This window comes from Microcaecilia unicolor, chromosome 13 (assembly GCF_901765095.1).
Source record: "Microcaecilia unicolor chromosome 13, aMicUni1.1, whole genome shotgun sequence".
In the NCBI taxonomy this organism is placed as follows: domain Eukaryota; kingdom Metazoa; phylum Chordata; class Amphibia; order Gymnophiona; family Siphonopidae; genus Microcaecilia; species Microcaecilia unicolor.
In genome coordinates, this window is record NC_044043.1 from 90,545,431 (window position 1) to 90,560,554 (window position 15,124).

The 15,124-nt window shown below is 45.0% G+C and overlaps 1 protein-coding gene across 1 annotated transcript in view; it reads left to right on the forward strand.

Annotated features, from left to right (window-relative positions):
* The window catches only part of FHAD1 (forkhead associated phosphopeptide binding domain 1), a 131,342-nt gene that overhangs the window by 72,761 nt on the left and 43,457 nt on the right, over nt 1-15,124 (forward strand). The window contains 3 exon segments of the mRNA XM_030186196.1: nt 348-429; nt 3,043-3,149; nt 11,222-11,381. Of these exon segments, the coding sequence (XP_030042056.1) occupies nt 348-429; nt 3,043-3,149; nt 11,222-11,381 (349 nt within the window).

The following is a 15,124-nucleotide window of genomic DNA, read 5'->3' on the forward strand; positions in this document are numbered from 1 at the left end:
GGGCAATGCCGCATGCTGCCTGTTTACTGCTGGGTTAGCGCGGGATCTCTTACCGCCACCTCAGTGGGTGGCGGTAAGGGCTTACCCCCAAAATGGCCGCATGGCAAGTGCTTTACTTGCCGCACAGCCATTTCCTGCAGGAAAGAGAGACTTCCCTTTTAACTGCTGAGGTAAAAGAGGGCCTCAGCACGTGTGGAAAAACACGCACCTACGCCAGTGCAGGCCCCCCTTTTGCCACAGCTGGGTAAAAGGGGCCCCAAATTCCTAACGCCAGAAAACCAGATTAATGTGGTAATTCATCTATACTGTTTGTACTTTTTGTTTCATTCTATTTTTCTTCTTTTTAGCTGCTCAGAATGTGATAGATCCTATAAACTTAGCAGTTCCGTCTGAGATTCATGCTATTAAGGAGACCTCTGCTTTTCTGAAGTAAGGAAATGATCATTTCTCCATGTCGTTTCCTGTCTCAGTAGCAGGTAGAAGATATGACTTTTGAGATGGTCAGAAACTCTGTAGAGAAGTTCACAAAAACAAAAGGAATGATAACATATTGGCAAATATATCCTTGCTGTATTTCCTATGTATGGTGTTTATTTGTTTTTAAATATAATTGTCTTTTATTTAAACAAACTTACTCTGTGTACACTTTGTTAACGTGAAGCCCCATTTTAGATAGAATGTAATAATAGGAATTAAAACATCCAGGTCGGGACGTATCGGTTTTCACTAGTATGTTAGAAGAGGATCTGCCAACATAGAGCCTTTTCTTAAATACTAGCAGGAACGGATGTTTATGTGCCGGCCAGGAGCGTAGCCAGACTTCGGCGGGAGGGGGGTCCAGAGCCCGAGATGAGGGGGCACATTTTATCCCCCCCCCCGGCGCTGCCGCCCCTCCCGCCGCCGTTTTCGACCCCTCCTGCCGCCGCTAATCCTCCCCCGCCACTGCCAGGTACCTTCGCTGATCTGGATTCGGTTTCTGTGAGTCCTGACGTCCTGCACGTTCCTACGTCAGGATTCACAGAAACAGAATCCAGATCAGCGAACGGGCCGGACTCGGAGACTGGCGCTGAAGAGGACTTCGGCTGGCGGGAACCCCCGCCAGTAAAGGTACCTGACAGCAGTGGCGGGGGAGGGTTGACGGCGGCGGGGGAGGGGTGGTGGCGGGGGAGGGTAAAAGCAGGAGGTCCAGGGCTAAATCTGCGGGGGCTCATGCCCCTGGTGCCGTCTGCAGGGGTGGCCCTACTATTAGGCCAACTGAGGTGGGGGCCTCAGGTCGTATTCTTCTGAGGCGACATCACCCCCGCCCTTCCTTACCCAACTCCCTTCCTCAAACTTACTTTTTTTTTAAAAAGGCGGCGGCGACAGTAGAATCAGTGATTCCCCTAGGCTGCCCTGCCGCTGGTCCTGGCCTTTTCTCTCTATTGTGCCCTGCCACTCTGACATAACTTCCTGTTTCCTCGGAGGCGGGCCACAGTTGAGAGAAGGGGTCGGGACTGACAGCAGGGCAGCCTATGGGAATCACTGCCACCTTAAAAAAAAAAAACAAGAAAAGAAAAGGTAAGTTCAGGGAAGGAAGGGGGCGAAGATGTCAGATCATGGCATGGTGAGGTGGGGGTGGGGAGGCGGCAGAGGAGGAGCCAGGGTGGCAGATTGTCTTGGGCCGCCCCTTGTCAGCTACGTGCAGTAGGAGTATCCATTTTATAAACATCTAAAATATCAGTGGGGCCAGCACGACAATGTACACATCTATGTTGGTATTTCAACAACAACAAAAAAAAAAAGCAAGGACCATCAAATGAAGAGGCAATGTGACCAAATAGTCCAATCCAAATTAGAGTGAAATGCTGTCGTTGGCTTTTCCCATACGTCACAAAGTTTTATATTTACAGTGACCTTTAATTGATATATCAACATATGGTCCAAAGTCACGGACCCCTTACACAGGCAACATATGCCGAAACACAGCCGTGTGTTGGATCAGTTGTTTTCAATAAATGGTGAATTTGGATTGGACTTTTTAGTCACATCATCTCTTCATTTGATGGTCCTTGCTGTTTTTTTGCTGTTGGTATTTCAGAACGTACATGTGTATATCTACTATTTTAGAAACCTAGAAAATCATACTGAAAATTATGTTTCCGAAAGGACTAAACCTACATATCTGTGTTTTCCCAAGCTGTTTTAGATCCTGATATCATTTTCCAGAATCACTTTAGGAGGAGGGGGAGACAAAAAAACACTGTGGGATAAGGGAGCAACCTCTTCACCTTCACAAAACCTAGATGTCCCTGGGTCAAATGTTAATCCCAATGTTCATATTGGTGGATTGAAATGGGGGGAAAAAAAAATATATATATATATATATATTAGCTCCACCCATGCTCTGCCTAAATCATGCACCAGTGTGGTAATGTAGTTTACATGTTAACTGTCTACATATGACTCGACACAGAAAACTGTGTTTCGGCCAAAAGGCCTGCCTCAGGAGTTTGGCTATAAGAAGTACTCTATCCATGCGCTGGTGCAGCTCTCAAAAGAGTAGTAATGCAGGACCCAAGGTAAAGGTGATATAGATTTCGTTACATCTTCAGTATGGAGGACACTTAGGTCGCCCACACTAACAATCCCACAGCTTTCCTTCTCCGGTGCTGTGGGATTGTTCGTGTGGGCGACCTAAGTGTCCTCCATACTGAAGATGCAACGAAATCGATATCACCTTTACCTTGGGTCCTGCATTACTACTCTTTTGAGAGCTGCACCAGCGCATGGATAGAGTTCTTCTTATAGCCAAACTCCTGAGGCAGGCCTTTTGGCCGAAACACAGTTTTCTGTGTCGAGTCATTGAATAAAGTGGTTCTTTGAAATCTTATCTCCCGTTCTCCTGGAGTCATTGGTCCACTTCCCACTCTCTCTCTGTGCTGTTATTTTTACGTGGGAGTTAGTGTTCATCCACTTAGGTGGATTAACTGTCTACATATCCCTGTATCATTTAGTCTTTAATAAGATTCATTTTCAAGAACTTTATTTAAATCTTAATTTCAGAAAAGAATTAGCTGATGCGCAAAGGGAGATCCTGTCCCAACATGGCATTATCTTACGGCTTAAGCGAGAACTGGCAGAGTCGAGAATTAGAATGTCGGATATGGCAGGTTTGTGAAATACATCAACTTGCCTTCTCAGTTCAACGGGTGTTTAAAAAACATGTGCCAAACAATAATCCCAGACCGGTGCAGAATCTGCGGGCTATTATGTCCATTGACCTCCAGGTGGCGATAGAAAACATAGAATTGTTTGTGGCCTGAAAGGACCATGTACAGCTCCAGCAATTCAGTATTTTCCTAGCTCCAGCAGGTGATAGATGGTGCGCTCTGCAGCTCCTGGACTGGTTCAGAACATAACACCTCCTTGCTCTACTGGAAGCCAAATGACTACCAGGTCCATTTCTGGCCCAGGTAATCATTTGGTTCCCAGTAGAGCAAGGGGGTGTTAAAGCCAGTGGCTGGCAAAGGGTATACCTTGGGGGTCTCTGGGTCCCCCCCCCCCCCCACAATCCACTCTCCTCCTTCTGCCAATTTAGGCTAAAAAAAATGAATACTAGAGAGGATGTCAGGGAGGCAAGGAGCTTTCACAAGCAGAGCTGAATTTGTGAGTAGAAGACTTCGGGGGTAGGTTAATTCTGTTCAGCACTTCCTGTGCACTTTGAGGGAGAGGAGAGCATTAGTAAGGCACTACTGGGGGATTCCCCGTGCTCTCTAGTGTGCTCTGGCAGTTTGGTTGTTTGGGGACAACGGCATAGTCAGTGTTCTCCCAATGGCAGTCCCGGCAGAGACTGTAAAGCTTTGTACCCGATATGGTACTAGACGTACCACGCCTCTCGATTGATGCCTTCCTCTGCGCAGGACCCAGTGGATAATCTCAGACAAGGGCCCTCAGATACTTCCAGGCGGGACCCGGAGTCACCCAACAAGGGTTTTCGTGTCCCCTGATTACCCCACAGCCCTGGACTATGATTAAAATTTTGATTTTGTAAACAGCCCTGAAGGCCTTACCATAACGCAGTATATAAAACTGTAAATAAACTTGAAACTCTGTGGTAGAACCTGCGGGAATGGTGGCCATCTTGGGTGCACAGTCTGCCTCGAGTTCAGCTGCAGTGGTGACTTCCTTTGTTTTAGCAGCTCCAGTTTTACAGACTTTGCATCAGTTAGATAATACTTTCGGGCGGAGGAGCTGAGAGACTGCTTTGATGTTCTCCTCCAAGTTTGTGCTTCTCCTTCACCAGGCCTATATCTTGAAGCGTACTCTGGGCTCTTCTCCCTCTTTTCCTTTGCAGGCTGAACCTCCAACTCCTAAAAGAGTCAGTCTTGAGCACTGAATGCTGGAGACTCAGTACTTTTACAAGCAGCTTGCCTTTCTGAATATTCTCCCTCATTGGCTTCAAGATCTTCCTACTTTAAGGACACATTGGAAGACTGTGAGATCCCACAGGATGAGGGGATGATCCAAAGGTTCTGAAGTATTTTACAAAGAAGAATTACCAGCCCTAATTAAAAATGTCTTTGGAGGCACTTAATACTGAGACCCCCTCAGCTCAAGGTTAGACCACCTAGGACACTTCCCATTCGTCATTCCATTCAGAATTTGGTATTGGTGGAATGAGAGTCCTGTCATTTGGGACTCAAATTTGGAAGGATTATAGCCAAGTTATATCCATTGCGACCTGAAGAGAGGAATAAGATTCAGTTGCCCAGAGTGGATGCCCTGGTCACTGGTGTCACAAAAAGGACTACTATTCTGGTGGAAGGAGGTACGGCTCTTAAGGACACCCAGAACCCTAAGATAGAGGTAGCCTTGAAACAGTTTTTTGAGGTGACATCCTTGGAGATTCAGGCATCTATAGCCAGTTTGTACTTCAGTAAAGCTTTCATGCAATAACACCAGGATTCATTGGATCATGAGAAGGAACCGCAGCAGCAGTCAGATCAGATGGCTAGATTGGAAGCAGGTTTGACTTTCATGGCTGATACCTTTTATGACCTGGTTGGAACACTAACTCACAGCATGGCCTGATCCTTGATGGCCTGCCATCTGTTGTGGTTGAGAAATTGAGGCACTGACCCAGCTTCCTTGCTTGAGTAAGCTTCCCTTTAGAGATGAGATGTTGTTCGGGGAAGACTTCAAGAAGTTGGTCATGGACTTAGCAGAGGTAAAGCCTTAAATTTTTTCCAAAGTTAAGTCTAAGAACTCCTCTTGTTCTTCCTTTAATAGGTCAAAGTTCGGGAAAGTCAGGCATTATAGGCTAGGATGTTCTTCCTATCAGCGCCAATGTTTTCAACCTTGGCGCCCTCCTTTCAAGGAGACAGGAAGTCAGCCTCACAAAGGGCATGAGCTGCAAATTCCTGTAGCACCGGCTAGTGGTGTCCAGGTCCTCTTTTCAAGGTTCAAGATGGAGGGGGGGGGGGGGGGGGTGCCACTTCAGTGTCCCCTAGGAATGGACCCAGATAACATTCATCCAGTGGGTCTTAGACATTATCAGAGAAGAATACAAATTGGAATTTTCCCACCCAATCGTAGATTTCTTCATGGAGTTACCTTGCAATCACTTTCCCAAGCAAAGAGCAGTGGCATCCACTTTGTCATCTCGCCAAGATCTAGGGGCACATGATTCCTGTTCCCAAAGCTGACTGGGATCACAGAAGATACTCAGTTTATTTAATAGTGCCCAAAACGGATGGTTCCTTTTGGCCTTTTCTTGTGTGCAAGTCTCTCATTTCAGGATGGAAAATCTGTGGTCAGAGGAGATAGTGTCATTCCACCTAGAGGAGTTTTTGACTGTTCTAGATCTCAGAGACATACGTCCATATTCCTATTTGGCCCCCACTTCAGAGATTTCTGCCATTCTTGGACAACGTTTTCAGTTTTGGGTGATGCCTTTCTGACTGGCTGTGGCTCCCAGGACTTTTTCAAAGGTTATGGTAGTAGTGGCAGCCTACCTTTGGTGGGAAGGAACCAGAGTATACAGTGGGGGAAATAAGTATTTGATCCCTTGCTGATTTTGTAAGTTTGCCCACTGACAAAGACATGAGCAGCCCATAATTGAAGGGTAGGTTATTGGTAACAGTGAGAGATAGCACATCACAAATTAAATCCGGAAAATCACATTGTGGAAAGTATATGAATTTATTTGCATTCTGCAGAGGGAAATAAGTATTTAATCCCTCTGGCAAACAAGACCTAATACTTGGTGGCAAAACCCTTGTTGGCAAGCACAGCAGTCAGACGTCTTCTGTAGTTGATGATGAGGTTTGCACACATGTCAGGAGGAATTTTGGTCCACTCCTCTTTGCAGGTCATCTCTAAATCATTAAGAGTTCTGGGCTGTCGCTTGGCAACTCGCAGCTTCAGCTCCCTCCATAAGTTTTCAATGGGATTAAGGTCTGGTGACTGGCTAGGCCACTCCATGACCCTAATGTGCTTCTTCCTGAGCCACTCCTTTGTTGCCTTGGCTGTATGTTTTGGGTCATTGTCGTGCTGGAAGACCCAGCCACGACCCATTTTTAAGGCCCTGGCGGAGGGAAGGAGGTTGTCACTCAGAATTGTACGGTACATGGCCCCATCCATTCTCCCATTGATGCGGTGAAGTAGTCCTGTGCCCTTAGCAGAGAAACACCCCCAAAACATAACATTTCCACCTCCATGCTTGACAGTGGGGACGGTGTTCTTTGGGTCATAGGCAGCATTTCTCTTCCTCCAAACACGGCGAGTTGAGTTCATGCCAAAGAGCTCAATTTTTGTCTCATCTGACCACAGCACCTTCTCCCAATCACTCTCGGCATCATCCAGGTGTTCACTGGCAAACTTCAGACGGGCCATCACATGTGCCTTCCGGAGCAGGGGGACCTTGCGGGCACTGCAGGATTGCAATCCGTTATGTCGTAATGTGTTACCAATGGTTTTCGTGGTGACAGTGGTCCCAGCTGCCTTGAGATCATTGACAAGTTCCCCCCTTGTAGTTGTAGGCTGATTTCTAACCTTCCTCATGATCAAGGATACCCCACGAGGTGAGATTTTGTGTGGAGCCCCAGATCTTTGTCGATTGACAGTCATTTTGTACTTCTTCCATTTTCTTACTATGGCACCAACAGTTGTCTCCTTCTCGCCCAGCGTCTTACTGATGGTTTTGTAGCCCATTCCAGCCTTGTGCAGGTGTATGATCTTGTCCCTGACATCCTTAGACAGCTCCTTGCTCTTGGCCATTTTGTAGAGGTTAGTCTGACTGATTCACTGAGTCTGTGGACAGGTGTCTTTCATACAGGTGACCATTGCCGACAGCTGTCTGTCATGCAGGTAACGAGTTGATTTGGAGCATCTACCTGGTCTGTAGGGGCCAGATCTCTTACTGGTTGGTGGGGGATCAAATACTTATTTCCCTCTGCAGAATGCAAATAAATTCATATACTTTCCACAATGTGATTTTCCGGATTTAATTTGTGATGTGCTATCTCTCACTGTTACCAATAACCTACCCTTCAATTATGGGCTGCTCATGTCTTTGTCAGTGGGCAAACTTACAAAATCAGCAAGGGATCAAATACTTATTTCCCCCACTGTATCCATACTTAGATGACTGGCTAATCAGGGCTTCTTCTCTCCACAAGAGTGTTCAGTTGACAGGGTGCTACAGGTTCTACAGTCTGTAGGGTGCAAATGCAAGTTAGTTCTCTCTCAGACCTTGGAATGTCTTGGAGTCTTATTTGACATTCAAAAGGGGAAAATCTTTCTCCCAGAACACAGGATGTAGAAGCTCCAGTCACAGATCCAACTTTTTTTGCAGCATCAGCATCCATAAGCCTGAGGTTACATGCAAGTTCTAGGTTCGATGGTGGAAACCTTAGATGTGGTTCCACAGGCAGGAACTCACATGAGACCTCTGCAGGAATTGCTGCTCAGTCACTGGTTCCTGTTTTCACAAGATTACAAGTGTTGTATTCCCTGGAGCAGCATTAGATGGTGATTGTGGTCTGCAAATTTTCTAAAAGCAGTACCGTTACCATTATCAATAATAAATTGGACTGTAGTAACAATGGATACAAGTTTGGATGGGGAACACATCTTCAAAACCATGTGGCGCAGGACAGGTGGATGGCATCAGAGAATGGGAATTAAATGATTCAGCCTTCCGGATCGTATTGATTCCCTGGGGTCACCTGGTGATGGATCTCATGGCAACCAGGAGGAATTCCAAAGTTCCATGCTTCTTCAGCTGTCGAAGGGATCAAGGCTTAGAGAGTCTGGATGTGCTGGTGCAGCCCTGGCCCCAGGAAGGTCATATCAGATTGCATCCTATCCAGGACTAGTGGTCTTGGTAGCTCCAGATTGGTTAAGGAGACTGTGGTATAGATCTGGTCTGTCTTCAGACAGTGCAGGCTTGGCGTGTTAGTCAAGGTCTAGTCTGATGGAAGATCCTTTCCTCTTCGGTCTTATGGCCTGGTTCTTGAAAGGTCAAGACTTGCACTCAAGGATTATTCTGAAGAGGTCATTGCCACCCTGCTTCAGTCTAGGAAGATATCTACCTCAACAGGTTACACAAGAGTTTGGAGGACTTTTGAGGGGAGGCGTTCAGAGAGATCTGTCTCTCCTTTCAATTTCCCAGATTCTGAGTTATTTGCAGGAGAGACGTAAAAAGGATTGGCTCTTAATCTCTTAAGGTTCAAGTGGTGGGTGGCCTTGGCATGTTTTCAGGCCATTTGGAAAACTTGTTGTTGGCCATCCAGCTGGATGTTGTTCAGTTTTTGAAAAAAGTCAAACATCTTCTACCTCCCCTGCTTTCCATTTGCCCAGAGTGAAATCCTAACTGTGTCCTCAGAGCATTACATTGTAGACCACTGTGCCCTTGAAGACCTCCACTATCAAAGACCTTACTTTGAAGACAATGTTTCTAATCACTGTTTCCTTGGCTAGAAAGATGTTGGAGTGTCAGGTCCTCTCCTGCAGAGATCCTTTTCTTCACTTCACTGAAGCAAGGGTGTGTATTCACATAGTTCCTTCTTTTCTTCCAAAAGTAGTATTGTTCTTTCATCAGTCAGTGGACCTTCCTTCCTTTTGCAGAAAAGACTGTGTTGCTCAGTTCTCTTCCTTAAGGCTTCTGGATGTTAAGAGAGCCCTGTTCAGATACTTGGAAGTGACCATTGAGTTCCATAGGTTGGCTAGATCGTTTGTGCTGTTTTGTAAAACAAAAAAAGGTAAAGCATATTGGATTTTAACAAATGCATCAAGAAGGAAGAAAAGGTTATTGGTTCAGTTCAGCTTTAGGGGGATTTCACTGTTTATTTTATGAAGTGTTGGATCTACACAGTGCCCTTTAGGGTAAAGCACACAATTCTGTATCTCCACCTGCTGGTTGATGGACACAACACCCACGAGTTCTGGATTGATCTGATGAAACTAAAAAAGAACATTAGCAGATACATGTCTCCATACATTTGTCTTTATGTATAGCTGGCAGCCAGTAAATTTCTCCAGTGGATCCTGTTCACTCCCCTTGCTCATGCAAAGATACCTCTCCCCAGCTTGAGTATTTGAGCCCCAGCCCCAGCTGAATACAGACTTTCATCTCCCCAGCCCTTTCTTTATTCAGCAAATTTGCCCGCCTGCCCTCTCAGCTTGAACATAACCTAGTGTGCTCAACCCAACTTCCCTTTCTCCCTTTAAACACCCCCCCCCCACCTCCATCACAAACCCCCCTTGCTTGTTCTGTTCTGACCCAAGCAAACTTCCTCTTAGCCAGTTCTGTCTCTGTGTTTATATCTTGTCTTGCTGTTCCCCAGTTCTCTACAATTTTACATCCACTAGAGTCTCATGGCAGATTACACATGTGCTGGTGTATTGAAGACATGTTGTGCTCAATGTCATTGTCATGCATGCCTTGAGACAGCCCACAGTAGCAAAACTCTGGCCATAGTCGGTTTAGAAGTTTAAAGCTAAGTATTTTTTTCACTTCTCTTTTTTTGGATTCATGAGAAATATGATCTTCCTGTGAAGTTTTTAGCAAGATTAAATAAGAGATAAGGGTTTTTTATGAGGATGAAGAAAGCTTGACCCATATTATTTCCTCCATACCCTAAAAAAGCATATATTAGGTGGAGGTTGGGGTACAGAGGGTTTTTCCCTTTCTCAAAATGTATTTGCACTTCACAGGAATATAGTACTATATTAAGGAAATTTGCAGTCTGTACAAGAGATCTGCTTTTGTCTTTGTGTTTTTGTAATCAGATACTCTCTTATCCTCTTTTGGATTAACAGATGTGTAGTCCTGCCCCTTGCCCCTGGGGAGGGGAAAAACACTTCAGCCCTAGTGGCTGGAATAAGAGAGACAATCAGACTTAGATTTGGCGCAACCAGTAGAAATCTTTATTGGTATTTCACTAAGCCAATACAAAATAATTGTTCTCTCTGGAGCAGGTTGTCACCCAGTAGCCAGACACACAGACTGAATAACAAAATCTGCTCAGCAAAACTTTCTCAGTTTTCATTTATATACTGTTATAAGTTTCATTTCTCCTAAATCATGTGATTTCTCCTAATCTGTGTTCATATATGAATTTTCCTGTTTCCTTCCATTACACAATTCTGTTATTTTTTATATGTATACAAAAATGGCAATTTCCTGTATTCTATCATCCTCTCCTGCTTGTGTTTACATGCACACTTAGTGGCCATTGGCTAATCCCTTATCAGTAAAGCGTGATCCCAGTGTGCAAAAACCATGTAGCAAAAAAGTAGTATGAAATACCTAGTGTCCTTCTCTCTGAACACATATTTCTGGTGGAACATCTTGGTCTCTGCAGGGTCCTCAGTCTCTCTTCACCATCAAGGTTATATACATGTGTATCTGCCATATATGGGCCGCATAGCCTCATTTCCTCCTGAGTTTCTCCTTGACATGTAACATGTACTTTCCATTTACTGATCAAGCACTCTGCTTACATGTAGCTGCAGGGAGAAACTAAAATTATGTTGATGACAGCAAATGTACGAAATCTGAAGGCTAGCAGGGCCATCTTACAGGCCTAGTATAGGGAGGAATATACACAGATTACACATGTGCACCATATCAGTCTTTGGCAGATAGATACCAGCTGCCCACTTATTGTCTTTATATATAGATTTTTCTTATAACATTTGTTAGAGGTCGTTGTTATTTCAAGCTTAATTTTCATAGGAGAGCTTCGTGAGAAGGAGAAGATAGAATTGGAAAAAAACAAAACTCTTGTTAAAAACCAGAAGATTGAACTGAGCATACTAAGAGAGAAGCTGGCTGATATGTCCATTCGTATAGAACAGAAGAACACAGTTCTTGAAACGGCAAAAGAAGATTTAAGGTATAGCCCAGGCACTGAAAATCTAGCATAAAGTAAAAACTGACGTTTTTTCCTAGCTGCTTTTCCGTCACCTCCTTGAGGTGGTCTGAGCCTCGTCCTTCTCAGCCTGAACAGTTTTGATACTGGCAATCGTGGGGGTAGAAGAGGTGGTAAAGGTAGTAAAACTGATTTCTCCGAGGACAAGCAGGCATAATATTCTCACACAGGTGGGTGACCTCATCCACGGAGCCTGGTGCAGAAAACAATAGACTCACGTGTGAGAATATACGCCTGCTGGCCTCAGAGAACACCTACTACAAGTAAGTAATGTTGGGCCCTTTTTTTCTAAACCAGGCTAGCGATTTCCGGCGTGGCTTTGTCAGCATTGCTGCACAGGAATCGCTAGCGCGGTTTGGTAAAATAGGCCCTTAGCTTTCTCGAGGACAAGCAGGCATAATAATCTCATGTGAGTCTTATCGTTTTCCGCACCGGTCTCCCATGAGAACGCGTGCTATGGGTAAATAACTTAGCTTTACTTCCTGAAACCTAATCAAGAATTGTAGTATTTATTTATTGTATCTATTTTTTTTATCCAGTTTTTGTTATACCACCATTTGAAATTTAGAAATAAAAACATGATGGCTTACATCCTAATAAAATTATGTGAACATAAAAACATAACACCAAGGACATAAAAAGCAAAAGTCATACAATCAGAAGGGATGGAAATAGCAAGACATTAAAAAAAAAAAAAAACCAACCTGTTCACAATGTAAAATCCAGGAGACAAAAGAAGGAAAGGGTGAGCCACTAGTCTGTATAACAAGGGAACAACCCCCCCCCCCCCCCCCCCCGTTTACTAATCCAAGCAGCAATGCTGACACAGCTCGTTCAGAGTGAATGGGCTTGTGTCAGCATCAGCGCATGGCAGCCACTAGCGCAGCTTAGTAAATAGGGGGGGGTAAGTAATCAAGAAAAGATTGTTCAAATATCCACGCTTTAACCCCAGCCTTAAATTTGTCATAGGATTTCTCCTTACTCAATGCTAACAGTAGTGATTTCCAGAGGGTAGGACCATTACAGAAAAAACATGCGTGCCAGGTGAAATGTAAATGGAGCTTGGCATGAGCGGGAATGGTGAGTAAATTAGTTTGTGAAGAATGCAGGAGTCATTGAGGTTGATAGGGGATTAATATGGAATTTAAATATAAGAGGCCTCTTTTATCAAGCCGCACTAGCGACTCCCATGCGGCAATGCCGACGGAGCCCATTCAAAGTGAACTGGGCTTTGTGGGCATTACTGCACCGGGAGCCGCTTGCCGGCTTGATAAGAGGCCCAGTGTGTTAGTCCAATAGAAAGGTATTGCTTTATTCTAGTTTTTACTGACCTTTATTTCTATGGTGAGTTGACTGAAAAATTGTTCATTATCCAAATTTATTTCCTTAATTAATTGGGAGTCTGCAAGAATTATATGTCCTTTCGATGACAGTTGATGATTTTCTGTCTCTGATGGGTTTATTTCATTTTGGTGACATTGTAACTTTTAGTGATGAGTAGTTTTTCTTGATGTTAATCTGCAGTAAATGGAGAATATAAGATTTATTGTTTTGTACTGTAACTCTGTGATATGAAGAGGGTAAGTTCATAACGGGGGCATCTAGGCTAATAGGGCGCATTACTGCCTATTTCGTGCCTATTTATTAAGACTAACTATCACGGAAGAGAAACATCAGAATAGTGGCCACAACTGTACACTTATTTATTTAGAATCTCAATACCTACTCTTACAACATTGTCCACCTAATATTCAAAGCAATTTAACTGGGCAGGAGAGTCTGTTGTCAGTTAAATCACACGTGGCCACCTTACCACTGGACTGTGCCACTGAATATGACCACAGACCACCACTGTGCTGTCTGGTTAGTGCCTGGGAGGAACCGGTACTTAATCAGTTAGCAGCAGTATTCAAACCACTAAACAGTTAAGTAAGCAACTGAAGTTAGGGCAGCAGTTAACATCTGGGTAGCGGCATCAGGGCTTCTGGGTTTCCTACCACCTGTCCTGATCCCTCCCTCCGTCCCCAGCGAAGAAATTTCAAGCCTTGACCTGATCCCCCACCCTCATAAGCTCCCCCAGGCCTACCTGGAAGCTCCCTAGTGGTTTTTGTGTGTGTGTGTGTAGGGGGGGGGGGGGTCTTACAGGCAGTAGTGATTGCCACTAGTGGTCGGGGTGGCCATTTTGAAGCCAGACCCGCAACGGACAGGAGCAAGTGGGCATCACATACAACTCCCCTCCCCCCCAGACCAGGGAAATTCTAGGGGGGCCTAAAGGGTGAGGGAGGTGGTGGATTGTGCCGGGCTTCAATATTCTTTGGGGGGAGGGGGGGGAGATTCGGAACCTACTTGTCCATGTGTGGGTCCCAGGCGATAGTCAGTGGGGCCCACATAAGTGTCTTATGCTGGTCCTAGCTGAATATTGGCCAGGAGTGGTGACTAGCATGTTTTGAATTAGCCCCAGATATGAAGTCTGGTGCCCGGATATGACCGGGTGTTTAATATTCTGGACTAATTCTTCACGCAGCAGTCAGCATTTAAAAAACGCTGACCGTTGCAGGCTGAATATTGACTAGTGTTTGTATACCAAACCAGCTTAATAGGCTTAATTGCTCAAAAAGGAATCTTCCTTAAAGCTCAACTGCTGCACCCAGCTACACTGCTTATAAATTCCTCATCTATTTAATCATCGGGCCCTTTTATACACGGCAAAGTACCGAGCTGCCTGAACATGTTATCATGAAGTTGTTTCTGGGTGCCTGAAGTTAAACTATCCCTTGAAGCAGTTTTTGAAGAAAAATGAAATTCAAGTTGAGACGGGACTATCATTGAATTCTTGGTTTCAGATTGGATTGTGATGAGCAGTTTTGTTGGTTGCTATAGTTGAGCTTGGTGGATGAAGTCCTTTAAATATTACAAAGATTTTTGTTCAGCAGTTAAACATATTGAGCTGGTTTTGGTACACATACGGTGTTAGTAAAATTGGACAGTTATGCCCACTATTTTATAAAGGCAATATTTATGTGCCTATCAGGCTTATTTTCGAAAGAGAAGGACACCCATCTTTTGACACAAATCGCAAGATGGGCATCCTTCTCATAGGGTCGCCCAAATCGGTATAATGGAAAGCCGATTTTCGGCGTCCCCAACTGCTTTCTGTCGCGGGGATGACCAAAGTTCCCGGGGGCGTGTCGGAGGCATAGCAAAGTTGGGATTTGGGAGGCCTAACACATGGGCGTCCTCGACCCATAATGGAAAAAACATGGCGTCCCTGACGAACACTTGGACGACTTTACCTGGTCCTTTTTTTCTTATGACCAAGCCACAAAAGGTTGCTCAAACTGACCAGATGACCACCAGAGGGAATCATGGATGACCTCCCCTTACTCCCCCAGTGGTCACTAACCCCCTCCCACCCTCAAAAAAAAGTTTTTAAAATATTTTTTGCCAGCCTCTATGCCAGCCTCAAATATCATACCCAGCTCCATCACGGCAGTATGCAGGTCCCTGGAGCAGTTTTAGTGGGTGCAGTGTACTTCAGGCAGGCGGACTCAGGCCCATCCCCCCCCCCCCCCCACCTGTTACACGTGGTGGTAAATGTGAGCCCTTCAAAACCCACCAGAAACCCATTGTACCCACATATAGGTGCCCCACTTCACCCATAAGGGCTAGGGTAGTGGTGTACAGTTGTGGAGAGTGGGTTTGGGGGC